The 26,422-nt window shown below is 37.2% G+C and overlaps 1 protein-coding gene across 3 annotated transcripts in view; it reads right to left on the reverse strand.

The window, feature by feature from the left end:
* LOC131078011 (uncharacterized) overlaps positions 1–26,422 on the reverse strand; it is a 265,096-nt gene that overhangs the window by 12,451 nt on the left and 226,223 nt on the right. Inside the window, exons 13-19 of one of the 3 annotated variants that reach the window (XM_058015645.2) lie at positions 23,274–23,313; positions 22,949–23,092; positions 22,690–22,806; positions 22,376–22,594; positions 17,310–17,483; positions 16,940–17,164; positions 16,333–16,810 (exon numbers count right to left, since the gene is read on the reverse strand). In XM_058015645.2, the coding sequence (XP_057871628.2) occupies positions 16,333–16,810; positions 16,940–17,164; positions 17,310–17,483; positions 22,376–22,594; positions 22,690–22,806; positions 22,949–23,092; positions 23,274–23,313 (1,397 nt within the window). Of the gene's footprint in view, positions 1–16,332; positions 16,811–16,939; positions 17,165–17,309; positions 17,484–22,375; positions 22,595–22,689; positions 22,810–22,948; positions 23,093–23,273; positions 23,314–26,422 lie in introns of all 3 variants that reach the window. The other 2 variants (XM_058015641.2, XM_058015649.2) reach the window with 2 other exon arrangements.

The raw sequence follows: 26,422 nt of genomic DNA on the forward strand, positions 1-26,422 counted from the left end.
ATTCAAAGCTACTGTTTCCGAGAAGCAGAGATATGATCTGGGAGAAAGTTCTACAATAGTATCTAGATATGAGAAAAAGATGGAAGATGAAGAAAGAGAGCTTGAGGAGCTTGAAGCACTTATTGTCAGAAGATTGCCTAAAGGTGTAGGTAAGTATGAAGGGAAGTTACCTCTTAAATGTTTTTCATGTAATAAGATAGGACTATTTGCATCAAGGTGTCCGGAAAGATATAGAAATCCTAAGAAGCCATTTAAGCCATATAAGCCTAAATATTAGAAGAAGTGTTATTATGTTGTTGATGAAGGTGTGACAGATGATGAGTCGGATAAGGGTAATCAGGATGATCAGGATGTCAGTTTTGTAGATCTTGCGAATATGATTCAGATGATCAAGATGTCAGTTTTGTAACGTCCCCTTTTCTAGGTGACATGAGATGAGCAAGGGTTGACCTACCATTCGAGTTCCCCTAGGTCAATGACATGGTTAGGGGACTCATTCTAAGGGTCATGGTGCTTTGCAGGGGCTCTGTGAGCCATTTTGGACCTTCAGACGACAGTTCCTATTTTTTAGGGAGAACTGGCAGTTGACTCAATGACCACCTGGGGAACCAAGGAGTAGAGCAGGATCCTTCTGAGCAGTTACAGGTATTTGGAGAGAGGTTCCTACTTTTTAGGGCGATTCCCTACTTTTAAGGAGGTTGTGGCAGTTTCCATATTTGAGGTTCCACGGGACCATGCCATGGTTTCAGTTATAGGAAGATTGGGTGTGTTTCCTAGTTTCTAGGAGTATCCCTAGATTTTAGGGATGGGACTACCAGTTGGCCCATCTTGTCCAACATCAGTCACAGGCAGGTGACGAAGTCAGATTCATGTTTGGTTGGTTATTTTGGGCTATTATTGGATCTATGGAAATATTTTAATATATTTAAATATTTCAAAAGTTAGCGATTGAATAAATTAAAATAAGGCTATGTATATAGCCATTTCGGAGTAATAAGGGGTTTTTGGCTTCATCTGGTTTGATATGCCTATGTGTTATAGCTCGTTGGAAAGGTCTTGAACTTTGCTACATGATTCTCACCTCCCGGAGTCTTTTTGGATGCTTGAAGCTATTTATTCACAATAAAGTGATATTTTTCTATAGTTTGACGCCATAATTGGGAAAGTGTCACTTTAATTATAAAGCGCAAGCTTTATTATTCTTTAGGGTTCGACTTGCAAAGGGAAAGGAGTTATAAGGAGATGAAAACCTAACTGATAGCATCTTTGATCATTTTGAAACTTGCGAATTTGGGAATTGCTCTGGAAGAGTGATTTTGGTCTGGGACGCAAACCCCAGGTTTGAGCTTGTTGGGACGTAGCCCTTAGCAGGAGTTGACAGTGGGTTTATCCAGGATTGCACAGAGATTGTCAGAGGTAGAAGACACATCTTCTTGTCTTGAAGATTCAGCATGCATATAGGGGGTTTCAACAGGGCGGCTGGTCTATTTCAGCTGGCACGTGATTTGCAGCAACTTCCACGCCTCCTTTGCAACCATGCCTTGTTTGTATGTTGGCTTGAAGGGTTGTATTCAGCTTATTTGGTCTTCCTTGTTCGTTGCCAATAATATTCCTCCATCTAGCATCAATCCAGATTGAGAACAGCTCCAAATAAATGTATGGATTCTTGCTGAATACAAAACTAGGTTATTTGCCTGGTCTGATTTGCAATATTTTCAGCTTGCTTAAGTGTTCTTACATATGAACATTGTTTACTGTTTTATTTCACAGTTGTTGCTATTTATCAATTACTTTACTTATAATATCAAAACCCAAAAGGAAACAATCCCTTTCTGCAACTTCTGTCTATTCTATAAGATCACCGGAAAATTACAAAAAAATAGTATGTTTAATTAAGAATTTACAGCAGCAACAGCAAAAGGATCCATTTGGGATCTTTCAAGTTCTGATAAAGGAAAGCTAGTGCAGACCCAAAATCAAGTTCAGATTGTTCCAAAAAAGTCTAAGAATGAAGGTGCAGATGTTAATGCAAAAGAAAGAGTTCAAGAATCTGGAATTCAAGAAAATCCTAAAACTCCCAGGTATGTAAGGTTGAATCATTCAGAAAATCAAATTATTGGTAAGAAGAATAAAGGTGTGATGACTAGAAGAAGACTTGCTAAAAATAATACATGGATTTTTGTTCCTAGACCTAAAGATTAATTTGTTGGAACTAAATGGGTATTCCGGAATAAGTTGAATGAATAGGGTGAAGTTGTCTGAAATAAAGCTAGACTTGTTTGTAAAGGTTATTCACAAATAGAAGGAATTGACTATGAGGAGACTTTTGCTCCGATGGCTAGGATTGAAGCTGTTAGATTACTTCTTGCCTATGTTGCTCACAAAGATTTCAAGGTTTATCAGATGGATGTCAAATCAACTTTTCTTAATGGAGAATCAGAACAAGAAGTCTACATTGAGCAATTGGATGGATTTCAACTGATAGATGAAAAGGACATGGTTTGCCGGTTGAAGAAAGCATTGTATGGATTGAAGCAAGCCCCTAGAGCCTGGTATGCCAGATTGGACAAGTATTTGATGAAGCTTGGATTAAATAAAGGTACTGCTGACAGTAATCTTTATTTCAAGATTGATCAGAATAACATTTTGATTGTTGTTGATGACATTATCTTTGGAGGAAATGATTGTCTATGTAAGAAATTTGCTGAAGAGATTAAAAATGAATTTGAGATGTCTATGATTGGTGAAATGAAATTCTTTCAGGGATTGCAAATTACTCACTTGGACAAAGGTATTTTCATATCTCAATCTAAGTATGTGAAGGAACTATTGAAGAAATTTGGTCTTGAAAATTCTAAACCTGTTGGTACACCTATGGTGACCGTATGTAAGCTGACAAAAGATGATGATTCTCCGAAAGCTAATCAGACCAGATATAGATCTATGATTGGTGGTTTGTTGTATTTGACTCAGACTAGACCTGATATAATGAATGTTGTGTGTCATGTTGCTAGATTTCAAGTTGATCCTAAGGAATCTCATGTTACTTCTATAAAAAAGATATTCAGATATTTGAAAGGAACAGTTGATTTTGGTTTGTGCTTTTCTAAGAATAATGACTTTACTTTGAGTGCTTTTACAAATGCTAATTGGGCAAGTGATGTTGATGACCAGAAAAGTACTACAGGTGGTGCATTCTTTTTGGGCAAGAAGTTGATCTCTTGGGCAAGTAAGAAGCAGAATGCTATTTCTTTATCTACTGCAGAAGCTGAATACATTGTTGCTGCTAGCAATTGTACTTAGGTAATTTGGATGAAGCAGATGTTGCAGGATATAGGAGTTATTTATGATGAGCCTATTGCTATATACTGTGACAATTCAAGTGTTATCAATATATCAAAGAATCCGGTGTTGCATTCCAAGACAAAGCATATATCAATCAAGTTTCATTTCTTGAGAGAGAGAAGGTGAATGAGAAAAAAGACATACTAGAGTATGTATCTACAAAGGAACAGATTGCAGAAATTTTTACAAAGCCATTGCCTAAAGACGCTTTTGAGTATCTCAGAGAGAAGTTAGGGGTAATTGCCCCTACTGATGAGAACTAAGGTGCATGGATTTGCATCAATCCGGTGAACTTCACAAAGATATTTTATGCTCTGGATTGATGAGTGAGGCTGCTACTCTGTAATGTCCCCATCCTAGTCAGGAACTTGGGATTGAGGAGTTAGCTTATTTTTGGACCCTTGTAGGCTAACACAGTATGGATAAAGGGGTCAGTAATGCAGTATCTTGAGGAGTGGTCTGTCTATTTGTTCTAGTTCAGTGTTGAGTTCAGTTTTGGTCTTTGTTTCATCAGTTTCTGACACTTTATGAGGATTTCCTATTTTTTAAGAAAAAAATGCTAAAAATAGACATGGTCCTATTTTCATTGGCATGGCGAACTGTAACCCTAGCTTCTGACAGATTTAGTTTCCGAGCAATAATGAGAGAGATATGAATTTTTTAGTGGTTCCACAGGCAATTAATATTTTAATGAAATATTGATATAAAATCATAAAGTGCATCACTTAAATTTATTTAAGTGAAGATTTATTATCTCCTAAGCTAGGCGTGACTTTTAGGGTTAAGTTGGGAACCCTAAAAAACAAATTATTTTTAAATCCCTAATTGCCAAAAATCGCACCTTTTGGGTATTTAGGCAGCCAAGATGGAAATTAAACCTCATTCTTGATATTGAGCATTTGACATTTTCTCCCGAGCACTTGGCTATGGCGGCTAGGGTTTGGACCAGTTTTGGAGAGCGTGCATTCTTCAGAATTCAGTAGCTTTGAGATTGTAAAAGATCAATCGAATTGTTGCAGCTTGGTTGGCTTCATTCAAAAGTCAAATTGAATTGAATTGGGGCAGATTTGTTGTAGGGTTTTCCTATTTACTGTTTTGTTGTTGATTCTTCTGTGGTTTGGAGCATATTGAAAATCTCGGACTCGCCTCGGACTCGGCAAACCAAAAATTTGGACTCGGAATCGGACTCGTGAAAGACTCGTGAAAGACTCGGCAAGGACTCGGCAAAAAAAAAAACCGTAGTTTTACAAAAAAACATAAAGAAATTAATGCATTTAGAGAACATAAGAGCCATAATTGAAACATTACACATGTCACATACTCATAGTTCCAAACTTTCAACTCTAAAATGTATAATACCAAGATTTCTTCAATGCTAATTATGTTGTTATATGGAGCCTAATCAGACTTGGAGGTTAAATTTTCCCTACTTCCATCGGCGCAGTTTCCCCCTATATTTTTCGACGGGGGTTTGGGGGCAGCGCCCCCAGCGGGGTCAAGGGGCAACGCCCCTTGCGGGGTCAAGGGGCAACGCCCCTTGCACGCTCCCTGTCGCGATACAGGGCGGGGTCGAGGGGCAACGCCCCGCGAGGCCAAAAATACTTTTATTATTTTATAATGACGTAGGGTGTTATTTTTCTTTTATTTTTCACTCCCTCAGTTATGCCAAATGAAGGCAAAAAAAATTTAAAAAAACTCAATTTTAAAGCTTGCATGACTTTTTTGGGTCCTGGCGAGTCCATCTGAAAGACTCGCAAGTCCATGCAAAAGACTCGCGGGAGTCCTTGCAAAAGACTCGCGAGTCTTTCAGATGGACTTGCTAGGACTCGCCTCGCGAGTCCTTGGCGAGTCGACTCGTGGCTCCCAAGGACTCGCGAGTCCGTGGTGAGTCCGTGGCGAGTCCACGATTTTTAAAACTATGGTTTGGAGGCTTCTTTTCCCAAACACACAACTTGCTCATTTATTGGCACCATCTTTCACTCTTTGGGTGTCCTAGTATTTAAATAAGAGCATATCTGAATTGTTCCAGAATGAAAATCAGAACTTTGTAAGTTGCTGATTTATTCTTTCTTTTCAATAAATTGGCTAAGGACCTACGGGCATTCTTCTAAATTATCCAATTCATTGTTTCAATTGATTAAAGTCATGTATTATTCAATATGTGTTGCAAATTAAAGAAACCCTCTTCTGCACTTCTGTCTATTTCTGAAAGACCATCTTAATAATTAAAAATTACAAAGAAGATCTACAAATTACAGCAGGTTGAAGAGTTGAACCAGCAAGGGTTCATCACATACTCAAGGGGCATAGTCATTGTCAGTGTTGGTGGTTCAGATGTTCAAATTTGTGAAGCTAATTCAAAGGGGAGGGAATCCTGATTCTTGAGCCTTTGTCATTGATGTCAAAGGGGAAGAGAGGCATGTGAAAAACCCTGAAGTATTTTGAGTTGTTTGTCAAAGGGGATGTTGATCCTTGTGATTTTGAGGGAGATTGTTGAGAATTGATTTCTTTCTTTCCATTGATTGTTTCTCACATTCATATGTTGCCATCAATGCCAAAGGGGGAGATTGTTGGATATTGGCTGATATGTTGTCATTGATGTCAACATATGTAGACATTGTTGATGAGGAGATTATTGGAAATTTTTGTTAACATATTCTTTTGTGCATTCAGGTGTTGCAGTTTGATTGGATGAGTTGGTTTAGCCTGTGTGTTGCAGATGAGCTGATGCGGTTTAAAGGGTTTCTGGTATGTTGTCTGTAGATGGTTCATTCCCATTTGAAGAGGTGCGCATGATGATTTCATCGAGTTATGAGATCCGGTATTGAGGATGTTATACAATTGTTTGCATTATTCGATAGTCTGGTTTGTGCTCCGTATTGCTCCGGAATTGCTATATCTTTAGTTGCGGATGTATGGGATGTGTTCTTGACGTTGATGTGTGTCCTCAATTCGTGTGGTTCATAATTTGGAAATCCACAAGCGAATCTTTCAGGTTGACAGTCAATTATGTTGATGTTCTTGAGCTCCGGTAGAGAGGTGATGATGATTCTAGTAATTCGAGTTGTTGCGGTTGTTGTGATGCAATTTAGATTGCTTTTAAATGTCTCTAAATCGTGTTCCGCATTGATTATTGTGCGCGTTATTGAAGATCTTCTTTGTCCGGTGGTGTTCTTCGTGTTATACGACATTCTTGGTGGTTGTAGCGTGTTGCGGATGATCAAAGCATAATTCTTGGAGGTGTTTCATATTTGCGATATTGATTTGGGTCCAGATTATGTCTTAGCCGACATTGTTTTGGTCAGCATGTATTGTTGTAGCATGTAGGGATATTATTTTGTAATTTGTGTTGAGGGTTTGGCCGACTTTGAAATATAGGTTGAGGGTTTGTATAAATATATGTAATAATCATGTAAGATGTATGTTTGTGAGTGTCTGTGTTGTATATGCGAGTGAATGATCGAGTTGGATGTGCGAACAAGTGATCTGATCTTTTGGAAGTGTGAAGAAGAGAAGTGTTGTAGAGCAAATTGTGTGCTTAATCAGAACTGTACTCAGGCATATAGAGATGCTATTTTCACAGTTCATGTAATCCGGATTGTAGTCCGAATGTTTTTGTAAATCAGTGAGACTTCTTATAAGGCAATGGGCCTTCCCTTAAGGTTGTAGCCTTTCTGGGTTTCTTATTTTGAGCAGTGAGCTCTAGGCAGTGTGCCTGAATGCATGTGCATTCCCCATTGTAATATTCACATTTATTCCTAACAGGGTATTATCTCATTGTAGGTAGGTTCCCACCATGGTTTTTCCCTTAACCAGGTTTTCCACATCAAAAATCTTGGTGTTATGTGTGTTATTGATGCGGTGTTCTTTCATGCTTTAACTGTTAATTATCAGATTTGTTTTGTGGTTTAAGTTGCAGTAAGTTTTTGTGCAAACTGATTCACCCCCCCTCCCAAGTTTGCTGCATTGTTGCTAACAGTCACCACATAAAAATCTGCCTTAAACTCATAATTATTCAGACGCAAAGAAAGACCTGTAATCATCATGTCACACTTGAGAGTGTAACCATCTGCAACTCTCACTCTTATGCCTTCAAATTCCTCAGTCTGGATCCGATGCCTCGCTACCAATCTAGCATTAATGAAATTATGAGTGGCACATGTATCCAGTAGGGTGATAACCTTTTGACCAGCCAACACCCCATGCATCCAAAAAGAGCCCTCCTACTGTATGCTCGTGAGACGTGCCTATTGTAGCTTAACTTCCTCTTCATGCACACTCATTTTTTCTAACTTTCCAAACTCGGAATCCTATTGATCAGCTTGCTGATCTGAATTTTCAGAATCAGAATCCTCATAAAATGCCCACATAACTTGGTTAGCCTTCCCCTTAGGCCTCAGTGGACAATCATGATTTGCATCATAAGGGCCTTTGCAATAAAAACATAACTTTTTCTTATGCAAATCATTAAGTGTTTCCGGGTCAAAAGGTGTTGTAGTTTTTCCTTTTTGATCTCCCTTAAAGGTCTGATTTCCCTTGTTTCTTAGGGATAAACTTTTTGTCCCAGGATGATGAAGATCCCTTAGACGAGAACTTGCTTTGTGGAGCTGCAAGTTCCATGTTTCTAGCCTTCCTCATAGCTTCCAACAACGTGGGTGGGTCAAACACCTTGATCCAACCTCTCAAATGTTGCATCAATACCTCTATGAACAAAATGACAAGTCTCCTCTCAGTAATGCTAGGCACCATCTCCACAAGCCTCTAAAACTCACCAATGAAGGTCTCCAAGCTACCCACCTGTCTAAGCTGAGCTAACTCTCTGAAATATAACTCAGGATCCTTGCAATCAAATCACTCTATCAACTTGTCTATAAACACCTGGTAGGTGGTAATAAGATTATGTTGGAGAGTAAGCATGTCATGGTGCCACCTGTCATGTGCTAATCCATCCAAGTGCAATGTGGCAAACTTAATGGCCTCATCTTCCCTCATCGGCCTCAACGAAAGGTAATTGTCCAATTTCTGGACCCATGCTCTAGCTGAGCATTTATCACTGCCATCAAAGTTTGGCAAGGTTATCTTGCCTACTGCATGCTGAAAGTCCTGTGTTGCCTGTGGCGCCTGGTATACCCCGTGGTTCGTCCCACCTGCACCACCACCTCTAGGCCTCTTCCGATCCAAGAACTGATTGAGAGTCGGTTGTTCCCTAATTGCAGGAGTTGATGTCATATACTTAGCAAAGTGTCTAGTGATGTCCTCTACAGTCTCAACATTTGGATCTGGCCCCCGCCCCTGTGGGTTTGGCTGTATCTGTGCCTCATCTCTGGGAAGGAAAGTAGGTTGATTAGGCCTAAGTACAAAACCCACAGAAGCAAAACTCTGTTGTACAACTGCTCTAGGCTGCTCTATACCCTGGGTTCCACTAGACTGACCCTAGTTAATTGTTTGTTGGGGAGGAACGAACTGTCTCATAATGCCCATCAACTGTGACATCATATCCATCATATTATCAAACCTCCTCTTAGCCTCTTAGTCAGGGTTAACTGATCGTGTTCGTGACTTATCCCTCTCCCCCATGGTACCCGAAGTACTGTCACTGTCCCGAACGGAATTGGAAGGTGAACTACCATGAATACCCAAAACACCTGAAATTGTTTCACCTTCACCCAAAATTGGAGGTTGCCACTGACCAATACCTCTGCTATACACTATAAACTCTTCAAACCCACTCATGTAAAAGCACAGGCTAGCAAGAAACCGCTCTGATCCCATTGTGAAGACCCCAAGTCTACCCTGAATTGTGCTGATGTAATTTGTTTTGTTTTTCTGAATTTTGTACCTTTTTTTTGGTTTTTTTGGCAAAGATAATTAATGCATATGAAACACACTTGGAGCAAGAAACTGATAATTCAAATTAATTGCACTCAATAATAGAGGCTTCAATATTTATATACTTTGAATGCCATTTAATATGGTTCTACAAATTTATTGAATCAAAATGCTACTACAATATGAACAGAATGAACCTGGCAAAGTGCTACAGCAGTCTCATTCATGATCGATCTGCCCTTTTGAGCGATGTATTCTGACTTTTAGGGCCAGCGCTTCCTTCCTTAATGCCTCATGCCCCTTAATGAATATTTTCAGATTTTTTTGGTGCCTTTAGGCCCAAAATCAACCCAGCCCTAGCTTGTACGGTTTAAGTGAAGTACGGCTGGGAATAGATGCAGATGTACGGCCTGTGTGAGGTTATTTCACCTTGCAAAAATGAGTTCTGAATCGGTTCTTCAGTCTGGTCAAAAATTAAGCACAACTGGAACCCTTGTGTAGAGTCCCCTGAACGCCAATTTCGATGGATATTTCACCACCTCAATTGAGCTGCAACACTGAAGATTTTAGCATTCTCCAATGGCTGGTTGAAGAAGAAATCCTTGGCTCCCACTTGCAGAGAAAAAGTCATGAGAAAAAGCATAATCAGAATGGTTCAATTTTCCCAAGACTAAAGCTTTTTATATTATCCACTAAAGGGTCGATTTCTCTCAATAAGCACATTTAATTGTCATTAAATGTCTTTACTTTTGCATCTTTTATTAATTCACCTTTTAACACCTTGCGATAAGCGCCCATTAATTAATTACTCATTTGGCCCCCTTTTAATGATGAATTGATGCCTTCATTATAAAGTTAAGTTATAACTTTATAATAACACTTTTTAAATTAATTAAATATCATTTGAGCCCATAAAACTTTAATATATCCTTTAATGTTTAATATTTCATCATACCACCTGAAACTGGGGCCAACTCTATGAATCCCCAATATGACCAAGTGCCTTACCAAAAATAGCAGGGGTCCCTATCAACCAACCTCTGACTTACTAAAAATAGTAAATATAGCGAACGGAGCCCTGGAAACGCCAAATGAAAGTCAGAACTAGAAATCACTGAACACCAAAGACAATACAAGCCCTCTATCCATACTCATTAGCCTGCGAGGGTTAGAGTAATAAGCTAATCTCACTGAATGTCTGATGTCTAACAAGAAGGGGACATCACAGTGACTATTAATGGTGAAGTCAGGTAAATTGTATTGCTGCACTATTTACTAGTTCTTAAAAATGTTAGTTTGGTATTCATACTCTATATATTGCAACTTACTGCTGATTGGCTTAAATTCTGCAATCTAATTTCTAATTCTGATTTCAATATTAGATTGCAGAATTTAAGCCAATCAGCAGTAAGTCGCAATATATAGAGTATGAATACCAAACTAACATTTTAAAGAACTACTAAATAGTGCATAATTCTGATTTCAATATTCTACTATAGTTTGCATTCATATAACATCTGGATCTTTTTAGCATTTTCTCTTAGCATTTGCTCCATTATTTCAAAAATCAGAAAATACAAAAAATATACAAAAATTTAAATAGTACAAATTCTCATATTCCAGTTCAATAATTTCAATTTTAGCAAATCAATGTAGTGGAGAGTTTCTATTCCATAACTTAACATCCACTTTAATCGGTTAGAAATACAAAAAAATAACATATGTTCAAAATATCCAACAAATGACATTACATTTTACCCAGAAGTGTATTACATGGGATCTCATATGGATTGATAGCATATTATTTCTTACCAAAGCTTTGGCTAACTATTTACAGAAGCACTTCAATTTCTACAGATAAAGAAATACCTTGATGTATTTCAGCAGGAGAGAGGGGATTCTACAGACTTTAAGATACATTTTTGTCTGTTTTCATATTCCTGCAAATCCAGGTCCCTGAAGATGGGAAGAAAAGATTTCTCAATAATTAATACTTGAAAAGAAGCAAATGTAATCAGAAGACAGAGATGATTGGAAGACCTTGACTACTGTCATATACATTTGACAAGTCAGAAAACAAATCTTCGAATTGGCCAAGATAGACAAATGTATCTTATCGGATCCATGCCTAGTCAAAGGTCATTAAGGAATTATATGAGAATAGATAGTCAAAAGCATGGAAAAAATATTAAATCCAAGACATGCACGTTTAGGTGAGTGGAGAGCAAGGCTTTATTATTGATGATAATCCTCAGGTACCTGGTAATAAGAACACATTGTTGGATGATCAAACTCAGAATGTATTAGCAGATGATAATTTTTAAGAAATAATAATAATGATGTCGAACCAGAAGTACTCAACAAAACACAAAAGCTCCTCCAAAGTGTAGGCTTGGCCATTTCAGGAGACATTGGACTGTAGAGACATGCAAAGATGGTTATTGGAAATGGATTCGATGCCTCACATCTGAAGCGAGTGTGAGGGACAACTATGCTACTTTGGAGAAGAGAATAGCAGTTATAAATATAACAATAGCACAAGTAAATGCATTCCCAATTTGGTGATAGATGCTCCAGTTATCCTGGGCTATAAGGTTGAGTTGGGTCAGCATTTGCAGTGGCTGAATAAAGATACTAATATAGGCAAACCTGCCACTTTGAGGTAACTCAACTAGCTCCTCTGGTTATAGTGGATGCCAAAATGTATTAATTATTAATATTGTGTCTGTGATCTCTTCTTCTGGTACTGCTGTTATTTTTTATTCTTTGCCTTTTGGTTGACAGGTGCATGTTAGTATGCTGCATGACAGTGCATGTTTGCCTCACCAGGTTGATGAGAAAAACAAAATTCAGTTATGGCAAGGCTTAGGGCAATGGCAGGTGATGCTGATCCAGTACAATCCTCATCTGGCATCCATATTTTAGTTCTTTGTCACTTGCCCATGGCTAATCATGAGGACAGATCTGGTAGCAAAGATATGACGAAATTTGAATAGAGATAAAGAAAGTAAAAAATAGGCATGGGCAGTCCTTAAGTACTATGGGTTCCCAACATTCTGTGGCTGGGACAAGACTTACTGGTTTCAGATGCAAGGGCCTCTTATGCAGCTTTGATCTGAGAACTTAATAAGACAAAGCCCAAGCTAGCAGCCCACATATCACAGAACACACAATATGGAAGCAGCCATGTCCACAAAAACAATTTAATTATTTTCCCATAGCTCAATACAGACTTATTACAAAATTCTACAGTCCTACAAAACAATAAACACTTCTTGTAACCAGCCATATTATCTAACACTGTCACTCTCAACTCAAAGCAATAGGGCATTAAATCATATCACTTGAGGTTGGTTTACCATCTCCTATTCGTTTGTTAAAAATCCTTTGCATTTTCTTAGTTTTTTTTTTAATTTCCAAACACATGGAAGGGTTTTTTTTTGCACTTACTGCTGTGTTTTAAATTTTTAACAAAAAGAAACAATGAGCAACAGTGTGAGTAATGAGATTTATGAGATTAAAGTTCAAATGCCATAAAAAACTAAAGGTGATAAAAGAATGGCTACCACTGGGGGTTCTTCTAGGAGTGAAAGTGTACTAGAGTTAACAAGTTCAACTAACGAATTTGAATGTCCTTCTGAACTCGAAACATATGCCAAAGACCCATTTAACACCAAAAAACCTTTCTTACAATTAGCAACACAAATGGACAACGACAAAAATTGGGGTGGGAAGAGGGCGAATCAAATATGGTTATGTCATTTATTCTCATCTTTTATGAAGAGGTGGACAAAGGGTAAAAGGTTGTGAAGCTATAACTCTAGATGGGAATTTGGGTAACTAGGTTGCACATGGAGTGGGAAGCAAGAAAGAAAGAAATTCCATTGGAGAGTATGCATCTTAGTGTGTCCTTATCTACAAGAACTGTGGATGTTGGAGTTCAAACAAGAGAGGTTTCTACTTCTACCAAGGGAAAAAAATGAACTGCTAGTGTTGCAAGATTGTTTAATATATTATCACAAGAGGTGGCCAAGTCTTCTATTGCTAAGTTTTCTTATGCTCATGCCATACCATTTCATGTGGCACATTTTCCCAATTTCAAACAAATGTTCAAAAATGTAATAATTGTTTGTCCCTCATTCTTCCCACCTAAACAACATAAACTACACACCACCCTCCCTGATAGAGAATATTCTAAAGGGAGTGTGTTAATGAAAGAAATGAGGCAAACTTGGATAAAGGATGGCTGCTCCATCATCATGGATGGGTGGACAAATATCAAACATCGACCACTCATCAATATCATTGTCACATGTTTCGCTGGCTCTTATTTTCTTAGAGCTACTGATTGTTCAGGGAAGAGGAAGGATACTATAGAAAAGCTTGGAGCCTCTAATGTTGTACAAGTGGTGACTGATTCAACTCATGCCTATAAGTTAGCTAAATTGATGGTGGATGATGCTTACAAGAACATTATCAAAACCCCATGTTATGTTCATGCATTGAACAATGCATTGAAGGGCATTGAGAAGACAAATATAATGAAGGCAATGGTGTTAGAGGCTAGAGATATACCAAATGTTCATTTGCAACTATCACACTTTACTTACTTTGTTTAGGTATTTTTCAAAGAAGGAATTCCTCATGCCCATGGATACTAGATATGCCAACTACTTCATTTAGAGAGGATGGTTGAGGTGGAGGAGGCTATACAATTAGTGGTAATTAATTCAAAGAGCGGTAAATGGTCAAAGGAAAGCACACTTAAAAGAAGTGTGAAACAAAATATCTGCGATTATGATAAATTATTGGTTTTATTAATAAATTTAAAAAAAAAATTTATTGATGTTTCTAGCCTATAAACTTTTTTCATTCTTTGTAATAGCATTTACTCTATCGTTTGAGACTTAAATTCTTGATCTTTTGTAAAAATTTATTTTCTGTAAGTTGTTTGTGCTTGTAGATATGTTTGCTCCTTCATCAAGCTTAATGTGCAAGTCATAACCTATGTTGATAAAAACTCTTCTAGCCTTAGAGAGATTTATGAGACCTTTGATAGCATGCTTGGGCAAATGAAGCAAGCCAATTTATAGTAGGGATCCTACTTTAAAATATTATGAGGAGCATCTTAGGCCCATTGTGATTTGGTGGTTGAACACTATGAACACCTCACTTCATATCTATGCACTCTAAATCCCAAATGGTATGTAGCTAAGCTTGGAAGAGTGCCTCCATCTTGTGATAAATATATGAAAGAAGGGCTCATAAAGGCCCTTCAACGAATGTATACTGATGAGGAATCTTCACTACTTCACACATAGTGATTTGCCTTTGCCAATCTCCATGATCCAACCTTCAACAAACCATAGATGAGAATAGACAGAGCTACATTAGCTCAAACTGATCCTCTTGGAAGGTAGATGTAGCATGGCAAGTATACACCAGATTTGAAACCCTCCTTCTTTCGTAAGTTGTCAATGCCTCTGCAATAAAGAGGAATTGGTCCACATATAACTTCATCCAATCAATCGAGAAGAATAACCTTGCCTCTAAACAATTGGATAAATTGGTGGCCATACATAGTGTCTTATGGCTACAAGATCAACTTTCCCTTGAGTATCGTCAAACTCCAACCTCACATTGGGATGTTGATCCCAAAGATGCTATACAAGTTGATGAGGAGGTATAGAAGGGATTCATTGTGGTTCCTTTGCTTGAGGCAGCCCCTCATAGTGGTAGTGACTCAGACTCAGACTCCAATTTTGATGCAGACCTACCAAATGCAGATACTGATTAGGGATAGCTATATATCTTCTATGCTTTTCTTTTTTATCTTCTATGCAAATACTGAAATCACAACCTTTGGGCATTTTGCTGTAACTCCTTTGTGATATATATGCACATTGACAGTGAAAACATTTAAATTGTGTTGATTTGTTTGTCAATTCTCATGTGAAATCTCAATTTATGTCTAATGTTATGTATTAAGGTTCTATAATATCTCTCTAATGAATTCTTCATCAATGTTATTTGAAGATTTGAAATTTCCTTATATTTTTTAAAAATTTCCTTCTTTTTTTAATAGTTGTCCCCTATCATCCCCTTAAAAATGGCCCAAAAAAATCCACTACCAGCAGGTCATTTCCTCATCTCTTGCTATCCCCTATCACAGAAACTTGGGGGGCATACCTGTACCCAGGGGGGAAATGCTAGACTAGCATACTTGAATCTATACTCATTCCCGTACCAAAACTGACAACTTAGCTATTAACCATAATATGAATGCCATTCAATGTTGGACCATGGATCAAGTAATTTTTTTAATTTTCAGCTTCTTTTAGTTAGTTAAAATTCTTTTTTTATTTTTTTATTTACTTCTTAAATATTAACTTGTATATAGTATCTTATTTGCTGCCCCTGGACATGAGATTGTTCTCACTCCAATAACCTGTCTCCATCCCCCAAACAAGGTGAAACACAGCTATAATAGAAAGAAAATAACCTTCATAAATGCATAGAAATAGAGGACATAGATCATTGATAAAAGAGATCAAGATCAAGGATTATAGGTGTCTAAGCAAAAAGCCAAGCATCCCGTTTGTGGAATCAATAAGCATTTAAAGTGTTCACTATGTAGCTATGCCTCCAGAAAAACTATATTTGGTTTTAGATTACAAGAATGGCCACAATGATGATACCCATGATGATGAGACAGCATTTACATGCAAAGCAATTGCAAGAAACTGCTAAAAGCTAGGCAACTTTCTTTAAACAATATCTCAATACAAGGTAATCGCAATTTGCAATTACTAATGGTTATGCTAATGAATTGTGAGACCACTGACAACCATGTACCAACCTCATCATTTGTGTCTGAATGAGTAGATAAAATTTATCCTTGCTCAAATTTTAGTTATGTCTATTCTAATGATCACTTTCTACTATATATCTGCATGCTACCTCTTTCTCCTTCCCTTGCTCTCTCTTTCTCCCAAAGAAAAACACACACACTAATAGATTCATACATGACAAAACAAGATTGTATATTTGCAATTTGTCACATAAGTCCTGAAAACATGCCCATTTACTTTAAACTGTTAATATGGTTTACGTGCTAAAGCAAAGCAAATGCACCTTCTGGTGAATAAGTAGACTTACCACCTAACTTAAGCTCTGATTCCAACAACAAACATGGCTCAGAAGAACCATTTGCCGAATAAGCCAAAGCTTCAACCCATTTGAAAAATCCATTCCCAGGATCATGCATGTCATTTTCGTCTAGCAAAATTTTCTCTACCAAGCTTGGGAAACATTGATAACATGCTGCAATAACTAGTACAAGTGGTTTCCCAAGTGGCACAGTTCCACTCTTAAGCTGCTGAAAACGGGAATATGATGCCTGCACAAAACATGTTACTAAAGTCTGCCTAGTGCTTTCACTATCAAATGAAAACTTTGGAATATGAAGAAGAGAATGCGAAACCAAACAAGCACGCCATGTTGCAGCAGTATATGCCAGCTCTATTGCTGAGCTAATGAATGTGGCAATGGCTTCAACAATGGAACGTGGCGTAACAGGTGGCACAGGTGGTGGAGGAATATTTGACTTTATGTAGTTTTTTAACGGGAACTTTTCCTGCAGTCAAAGCATGACAGTTTGTCACTTCATGAAGGATATATAGCGTTTAGATGCATTGGTGCAGTGGAAAAGGATAGGACTCTATAATACATTGAAAAAATGACTTTAAGATGACTATTTATATACATTAAAAGCAGTAGCCTCTTCAATTGCTTCAAATACAGTTAGATCCTCTTCCTCGTCCCACGCATTCCATTCAGCTATCAAGTTTGCCCAAACTTGTAAAAGAGCTTCAACTTTGAGTCTTGTCATCAATTCAGATTCATTAATATACTTCAAAACAGAACATAGTAGTACCGATGCTTGATTTAAACATGAAGGAGGAGGTAGTATCTCAGAAACCATCCCTTCCTGCTCCAGATCAATACTGTAATATGTTAACCAAAATGAAATGGCACAGCTACAAATAATCATCTCCAAAGGATTTCAAAATTCCCATCTTTGGCATGCCAAACTAATACTAATGTCCAAATATATAACTTTTTGAGGTCATTACCTTCATATGAGAAAGCCATGCCTGTTGCAAAAGATCAGAAAATGAACTAGCCACTAAAACACAGCCAGCTTTCCAGTTCTCTAATGATATAGATCCATTCTCATTTTCACCAGGTTCTGCATTATCCCAACATCGAGCCATTGCAGCTAATGCTGAAAACCCTAAATTTACAACCTACACAAGCAAAAATCGAATCAACAGTAATACATTATACAGGTAAAATTCCAGATTGTTACAGTTTCCAGGTTTGCACATAAGTTTGTGACAGATATATCACCAACAAATTAATGCACACAAGTTCAAGATCTTCATAACCAAAATTAAAACAACATGACAACATATAACTTCCCAAAAATAAAATTCATTCAATAACAGATATCACATTTCATACTGTGCAAGAAAATCACTCATTTACTGAGACTCTAGGTAGCAATTTTAAATTACTACACAGTTTAGTACCAAAACTAAAAGCTCAGACAAAGATTTGTTTTATTATGTTTGAAAGAAAATCATTACTTAGTTACAGAACCTGAAAATTCCTTTTATAAAATAAAAGTAAAGGAACAAAGATACAAAGAACGACATAATGTAGCTTGTTTATGCATTCTATTTATAGTGATACTCAAGCCGAACAAAACAAAGGTGATAACATGGTCTCCAAAAACTTTAAAACCCACCAAAATAAGAAGTAAAAAGGAGCTAAATGAGTTTTACCACTGCAAACAAATCCACCTTTCAGCTTAAGCCATTTTATTTCTACCCTTGGCTATGTTATGGACATCCATCATTTTCCAAGTGACCTCTTTTATCTTTTAAGTTTCGGCCTTTGACCATTATTGATTAATGTTCCCAACGAAATTTTGACCACCTTCTTTTACACTAAAATATATATATATTCAATTCATCAGTTTAGACATGTCTTAGCATTTTCTCTCATTAAAAATAGAATTCATAATCTAAGTCTCAAACCTTGCAGATTAATTTTTTTACCAGAAAGTTATCCAGCCAATCGTCTCACAGTTGTTTTCCCAGCCACATTGAGCTTGACTCACAATGTTTCCTTCAAGTTCGAATCTCTCCATTCATTAAATCTATGTCATTTGATCATTCTTGTACAATTCAATAATTTAACTAAAACAGAAAAATGTATATGCCATAGACAGCGGAATCCATTCATTTCAACCAGAGCAAAATAGATCCAAATCACTTCAATTTCGAACCTAGAGTTGAACCTTTCAAAGAATTATCTATAACAAAAATTCTTCACATGGCATGGTAAAGAGTGTTCAAGCATTTCAAGGTTACCATCCAAAGCACAAATGATTTAGAAAAAAGATAAAACAATATTTCTATCCTTATGTGACTTATTAAGGGTGACTGACAACTATAATATTTGGTGACTCTAGCTTTAGGGAGCCATGCCCCTGCTTATTAATATCAAAATTCAAAAAACATTGTTTAAGCATCTCTAAAGGAGGGCCAGCATGTTAACATAGATGTGTATACCAATTACAGAGATTATAACAGCAAACTAGTATTATTACATATAGTATTCACCTATCCATTATTATCTCTGAGCCTAAGAAGCAGTAGCCCTACCCTCCGCTTACTTGCCACCTTCAAACATCAGAGTAAAGGACCAATTGACCACTTGTGAGGAGGAAACACCTGATACAACCTTCAGGAATTTGATGCCCCATTTGGCTTTGTGATACAAGCATTGTCATCTTCTCCCATTGCTCTAATGATAAAAGGCACCCACGGGCCATAAAAATGAGGATTAATCAAAGGCCATTTCCAATTGTTAGGGTGAAAAGCCAACCCAAGCCAACATCATTAACATATTCTTTTTCAAACTGCAACGCAACCAAGGTGTGATCATCAAATCAACTACCACTTGAATGATTTCTTTAGATTCCCCAACCTCTAGGAGAGCAGCCAAAAACATGGAAGAAACATTTGTGATTAGATAGTAATGGTGGTACATAGAGAGAAAGGTATGCCCATTAACATAGATGGAATACTCGCAGCGTTTTTGGGAAAAACTCATCAAGTTTTTGGCGAGTTTTTCACAAAAATTCGGCAAGTCTCTAGCAAAAACATGGCTGCATAAGAAAAAGAAGCCCAAACATGTCGAAAAATTATCTAAATTTAATTTTTCAAGTCAGTGTTCTCTTCATCAAAATATATACTTGAATGTTATATCTCATGTATATATTGGCAAGATGTTTGAGAGTGGTTTCAAATCTCTAGGGGTTATAATGCAAATTCTAGGTTTTTGAAGATCTTTTAAAGTTTCAGACAGTCAAATTTCAGTAATCAGTAGGCTCCTCAACATTCTCTCGCTCTCTCTATCTCACTTTATCTGCCCTGAATTTTAGACCTATTTATCTCCCTATCACTCTTCCTCTATCCCCTCTCTCTACCACTCTCTATCTCACTCTCTCCTCTCTCCCCCAAGATCTAGACCTATCTCTCTACCCCTCACTCTCTCACCCTCAGACCCTTGTAAGGGGTGCTATCCTCAACCTCATTTTGGCGAGGTGGAGGAGCCACATCGGACTCCTAGGACTAGACCCTCTAGTTCTATCTCTCCCTTGGTTTTCACTAGAGTTGGGAAGAGGAAGATGTAAAATGTTTTGATGTAATATTTACTTTTACTTTTACAAAAACAATTTTCTATTTCATTTTGTTTTAGTCTATCAGCTATCAGCATTCCACAAGAGGATGCCATTTTGTACCCAATTTGCATTTAAATCAATCAAATATATCTAGACTTGGCTTGTTTCTTTTGTGTACTTGTTTATTGACTCATTGGATGCATCTCCTCATTGAATTTTGCAAAAAAAATGCAATTCTAGTTAAATTTAAGCAATTTTTTAAGTTGCCGAGTTTTTGTCAAGCTTTTGCTGAGTTTTCACCAAGTTTTTTTTCGGGCCTTGGCGAGTTTTTGTTTTTGGTGATTTTTCCAACTATGCCCTAGTACCACCTTCATTGCATGCAACACCACCACTAATTTTATTCTAAAAACTTTCTTCAGCCTAAAATTCAACACCTCACCCCTATAGTCAATCTGATTATTTTTTTCTTTGAGATAGATCATTGTGTCCATCCTACTTGAAATGACTCTAAACCAATTTAGAACTTGTGTGACTTTAGTTCTTCCATCCGCCATGGGTGCAGAATCATTATTACACAATCCATCTTACACACATTCTACTACACCATTCCTAACAAGGATCAAGCCAAGCCTCACAACTCATCATATCACAATTGAATTCATTTAAGCTAGGCGAGAAAGGCAGGATGGAAGATTTGGGGCAAATCTTGCCACATGCCAAGAGAGTTAGTGAAACAACCTTGCCATTTCAATCACCATGATGGCCAATCTATCAGCCGCTCCATTTGCTTTTTGAAATGCATGACCAAGTCTGAACTTGTCAAGTGTATTCATTGCCTCCCAGCATTGAAATAAAAAGTTGTTACGCTTCCAATTAGGTGTTTAATGTTTATGAAGGGCATTGATGGTGATTAACGAGTCCCCTTAGATATGCAATATTTGAAGCTTTAATTTTTTTTAAATGGGAAGCCCCAGAAGAGCAACTTGAGATTCCACTCCATTGCTTGCTCCGTCTATAAATGTTTTTGCTGCTGCACCTGCCAAAGTTCCTTCATGATTTCTTACGATGCAGTCAGCTCCTAACGATCCCAAATTTCCTTTAGCCATACTGTCAAAGTTGAGCTTGTGCCATTCCTCATCTGAAGGGATCTACCTTGTGTCTGCCCTTGTGTTAGAAGAAAGATGAACCTTGACTCCCCCATGAACAAAGGGATTGACAATTATAATAATATTGTCAGCCTACTATAAGAAATAAATTCAATATTTCTGGGGTATTAGACAATTACTTGTGTCAATGAGACTCTTAAAAACTAATCTTAAGAAGGTCAGAATGCTTCGAACTTGTTATATAGATACATAAAGGATTGTGAGACAGATACACTAGCTTGTCTGAATATTAATGTCTTCCAAACAAGGAAATTGAAGTGATTTCTACAATTGACAGAGTTCACCAACACAATATTTTGAGCATAAAAGGAAGAGATGATGGAGGACATTCAGAAATACCCTCAAATAAGTGGCATGCTGGTTTACACATATATAAACAGGCTAGAATAGCATCAACTGTCATTTTTTGAAATAGCAAAATGTATACTAGAAAATCGTATCAAGGTTCCAGAATATATACACAAAAGATGAACAAATGCAGATAATGAAATATCAATAAATGCCCATTAAAGTATCCTTGTCTAAGTCGGATTACGAACTCATTAAGTCATTGGTGCCTAACTTAGATCATCTTAATTATTTGTACTGCAACAAAGCACACCCAGCCATTACTGTTGACTCCAAAAATTATTCCAGCCTCTAAGATATTGTAAGTTCCACTTATACAATATTTTTGCATTAGTGGAATGATGTATCCAATTTAGTATTTCTACCAACTGGTAAAGTTATCCATGTTGATTCAACCTTACATGCAAAAAGAACAAGGAATGCCCTATTGAATCTTTATGTCCTCACAAAAACATGTTTAATTTCTTTAAAAAGTCATACAGCAGGCTCTAAAACAAGCTGACAACTCTCAGAAAATTGTAATGTGATATTCAGACTACATAGAAAATCCAAAATCAAATAATAGACTAGATCACAGGAGAAACAAGTTAGCTCGCAAGAAAATTTTGTTTTGTTCATTATATATAACCAAGGTTAATAGTTCAAATCTTCCTTTTAATATCTTTTTATTCACCATAAACCAAATTACGGTAACAACTACAGTCTACAGGTAATAGCAAGTAAACAGTTTTCCAACAAAGAAAGAGTATTGCATTACTTTGTTCTGTTAAAGAAGCTTACATTTAATAAAAATTAAATTAGAACTAAAAACAATGGATAGACATGCCACAACAGACTGTACTAGGATTAATATTGTTGATTGATGCAAGCTAGACTAAACTAAAGAATGTCAAGTAAATATTCATGAAGGGAACTAAAGTTTCATCAGAACCTGTGGCCATGGCTCTGGGGCAGGTGGAATGTGCCTTGAGATATCCCCTTTGATAGTAGATATCATCATTGGCACATGTAGAGCAACTTTCTCTTCACCTATCTCTGCTGCAGTAGCTAGCAATTGCAACAAAAGGCATACATCTTCCTTTTCCTTATTAGTTATTCCAGATATAGCAGTTTGTAATATGCTTACCCACTCTGCTGGCTCATATTCCTCCTGCCAAGAGTAAAATGCCATCATATATTATTATATTAGTTTCCCACTCCATACACAGACCACCATTAAAAAGTTTGAAATCCTGGAAGAGATACCTGAAGAAGTACTGCAAGAGCACCAGCTGCAGAGGCACAGACAAGTCGCCAAGATATATTTCCAACATTTGGTGCATCTAATGCTTTTAACAATGCATTATATATCTCCTGGTTTAACTCCTTAATTGCAAAGCAGTTTACAGGGGCAATGTAAGTTGCAAGAAAACATTTAGATCATATCAATATGTATGCAAGATTGAAGCCACTACAGAAAAGAGATGCCTGAGAAACGAAACAAAGAGGATTATCATTAACTCACTTCAGGAAGACATACTGCAAGCTCTCCTAGCAACCAATTAGCATTAGCAATAAGATAAGGTGAAGGTGAGGACATTGAATAAAGAGGAAGCACTCGAGTTCGAAGCAGCAATGCTACATGCTGAGGGCTTTGAACTTTGAAAAACTACAAATAACACACAAAATATATCCAGAACGTCTAAATTTCGATACTACTATAAGAAAACATATTAAGTGTGCCCTTTTCAGACAGAAAATGCTTATATACTTATCAGGAGCCAAAGAATTGCAAAAGAAAAAAAGCTCAGTCTACCAATCAAGTCTGAACAAGATTGAAAAATATATACCTCTTGAAGGCTTCCATATCCCAGCAACACACCATAGTAACTGCAGTATCCACCAAATAAACATCATGTTACAACAATCTTTGAACTCATTAATTAAAAGGAAGTAATAATTTTTTTTCATAATTTCAAAGATTGTCTTAAGCGCCAATGTCTTAAAACAATATAACTTTACATGTTGTATTTAGTGCACTGAAATGGATTATGTCAAATAAATAGGCTCATGTTCACTTAACCTTGAAAACCCTCTCCTAACATAGTTGGTCACCTACCTTCAGTTTACCCTTTACAACTCTAATTTAACATATCTCAAAGCTATGTCACAGTATTTGCCAAATTTAATCCTCTAAGTTCAAAATTCTGCAGACTTATAAAAAGATGAAAAGCTTAAAAAGATCACTAGAATTTACCCAAACAATAATTTGCAAAAAAGTCGAGGTCTGTTTTAATAAAGTGTGTTTTTAAAAGCCATTCAATTGAGCTGTGGGGGGCAGCTGTCAGAGACGTCAGACGAGTGACAACTGTGGCAAATTGGGGGGGTGGCCTATTGTTTATAGATAGTGATATATATTCAGGACTGTCTTCCACAAGTAGTGGCTATGAGAGGTGGTTGTGAGAGATGAAGGTGGGCCACACATTTTCTCTACATTCTTCTTATTTATTTGTTTTCTTCTCTATTGTTTGTTCTCTTACAAGTCTTCTACCGTTCTTCTCTGATTTTGTTTAAGCTTATTTTGTAGATTTAGGTTTTGCTTTTTATTTATTTGTTGTCTTTTATAAAATGCATTCATTCTATTAATATACATCTACAACACCAGTTCACCTGCAAAAGTCCTGGATCCCGGTCCAGGTTGAGCCTGTTAGTGGCATTATTGTACACAAACATAAGACTAGTTAATTATGTGTAATTGTTTTGGTTAGTTGGCAACCGAGGGGTGGTCGTTGCGGTGCGACGGTTGGCACTCGCACCCCCTCGGTATCTTTATATACTTCGGAATGTAACTTGTAACACACAATCATGAATGGAATAACATCTCTTATACTTGTCTGATATCTATGGCATTATTATTCTGCATTATGTGCTTTATGTTTTAAGTTATTCACCCGAGAGGGCAAACAGAGCCCAGTCCAAGGTCCTGGTCCAGTTCACTGAGGGTCTGGGCAGCAAATTGGCCACAGCCTGTGATCCAACCCTGCCCAACCCAGGCAAACCCAAGGCGAATTTCACCTCCAAAAAGCATTGTCCACAGAATTTGCCCAGCAAGGAAACAAACCCATAGCAATGAAATGGCTGTGGCAACAAGGTATATATATATAAGAAGATTTCAGAGTGGTTTCAGTCATGGGACAGTGGCTACTTATGAGCTTTCGAATTTGGAAGAAGTCATGCTTCAAGATGATGATAAGCAGGTCTTTACCAGCTCTGAAGTTTCACTTAATGGTGATTGATCCATGGGTGAAGAAGTTGATTTTATTGTTGACACTTGTAGTGAATTAGACTTTCAAGAGTTATCAGTGTTGGGCAGTGAGGGCATACACACCTCATTCTTGAGATAGTCATCTATTTCTCTTGATAGGGCAGCGTTATAGTTGTTGCTTGGCGAATTCATACTCTTCGATTCTCATGGACTGGTGGCTGTTCTAGTTGGGATCATGTAGCATTTCCTGCATCAATGATTCAATGGTCTGGGAGTGTTGAGGGGTGCTTCTTTTTTATAGAGATGGAGTGTGGGTTGTTTTCCTTTGATTGGCATTGGTTCGGAGACATTGTTGAAATCATTTATGTTGCTGATCAGAGTTATGGCAGCAAGATTTGGTATCCTTTCGTGTTGGTTTATAGGCATGAGGGCGTACATCTTCTTTTTGTCTGGTTGTCCTACATCCATGGATGGTTACCTCAAGGTGATTGGTTGACAAACTCCTTCATTGCTTATAGCAGGTTCTACAAATTGATATGGAATCCAGGCAGTGACATGTTTGGTGCATTGACTCTTGTGGACCAGGATATGTTGCTTCACCATGGGTATGCAGATGTTTTAATTAGAGTGGCACAGCTGATTAGTAGAACAGTGTTCCTGAGGATGGTTTGGGATCTTGGTATTGGTATGCAGATTCATGATTGCTTGAGGACAAGCAATCTTTAAGGAGGGAGGACAGTAATGTCCCCTTTTTGGGACATTAGGAAAATCCATTAAACAATTAAGTTTAAGTTGTGTACACATAATAACTTTAAAGACAACTTAATTTAATTATTTATCTAAGAAGATTAAAGTGCCTTTTTATGTCAACATCAAATGATAAAGTAAAGTCACTTAATTAACAGAAAGGAATTCCAAGAGATAGGAAGTGGGCAAACGAAGAGTTGTCGGGTTGAGCTATTCAATAACTTGGAGAGGCTCATTCTAGCATGTTGGGTTTTATGTTTGGAAATTGAATTCTCTTGGAGAGTTTCTAGGAAGCTCTAGTTTTCAGCAGGTTTGAGAACGCAAACCCTCGAGCTTGGAGGCAGTGGATGAAAACCCATTGTCAATTGGAGTTATCACACAGGTGGCTCACATGTGCTTCACATGTAATTTGCTGGTTGTCCAATCCAACTGTAAATGTTGTGGCTGGGATTGGTAATTTTTGTTGTTGTTCTACTAAGGATTTTCAATGCAATGTTGATTTCTGATTTCAGAACTATTATTTCAGTCTGAAAATTAATGAATATCAATTTAATTTGATGGTATATTGAAAACTATTGCATGCAAATTGTTGTTTAAATTTTTTGTGGATTATTTGGAAAAAATATGGCACAAATATCCTAGGGGGATATTTCAAAATCTCTATTGTTGAAGACTGAAATCAATGAAGTCCAATCTGATTTTAGAGCTCTACACAAGGACCATAGCAGTATGCCTGGAAACGCCAAGTATGAGCATGTAAGATGAGCATTATCTTGCACCCAAACAACTTAGTGGTTGAGAAACATTCCCAAGCAATCTTCAATTGATAATATTCACTTCCTTGACAAAGAATAAATTGCCAACTCCTCTGAATGGGAGCAAACCAAGGAGAGAACTAAACGACTGGCAACCAAACAACAAACTTTAAACTGAAATTCTGATCGATTCTTTGCCAAGGAACACTCCCAAAAGTATCCTTTTGATCAA

Source organism: Cryptomeria japonica, chromosome 6, assembly GCF_030272615.1.
Source record: "Cryptomeria japonica chromosome 6, Sugi_1.0, whole genome shotgun sequence".
Lineage (NCBI taxonomy): Eukaryota > Viridiplantae > Streptophyta > Pinopsida > Cupressales > Cupressaceae > Cryptomeria > Cryptomeria japonica.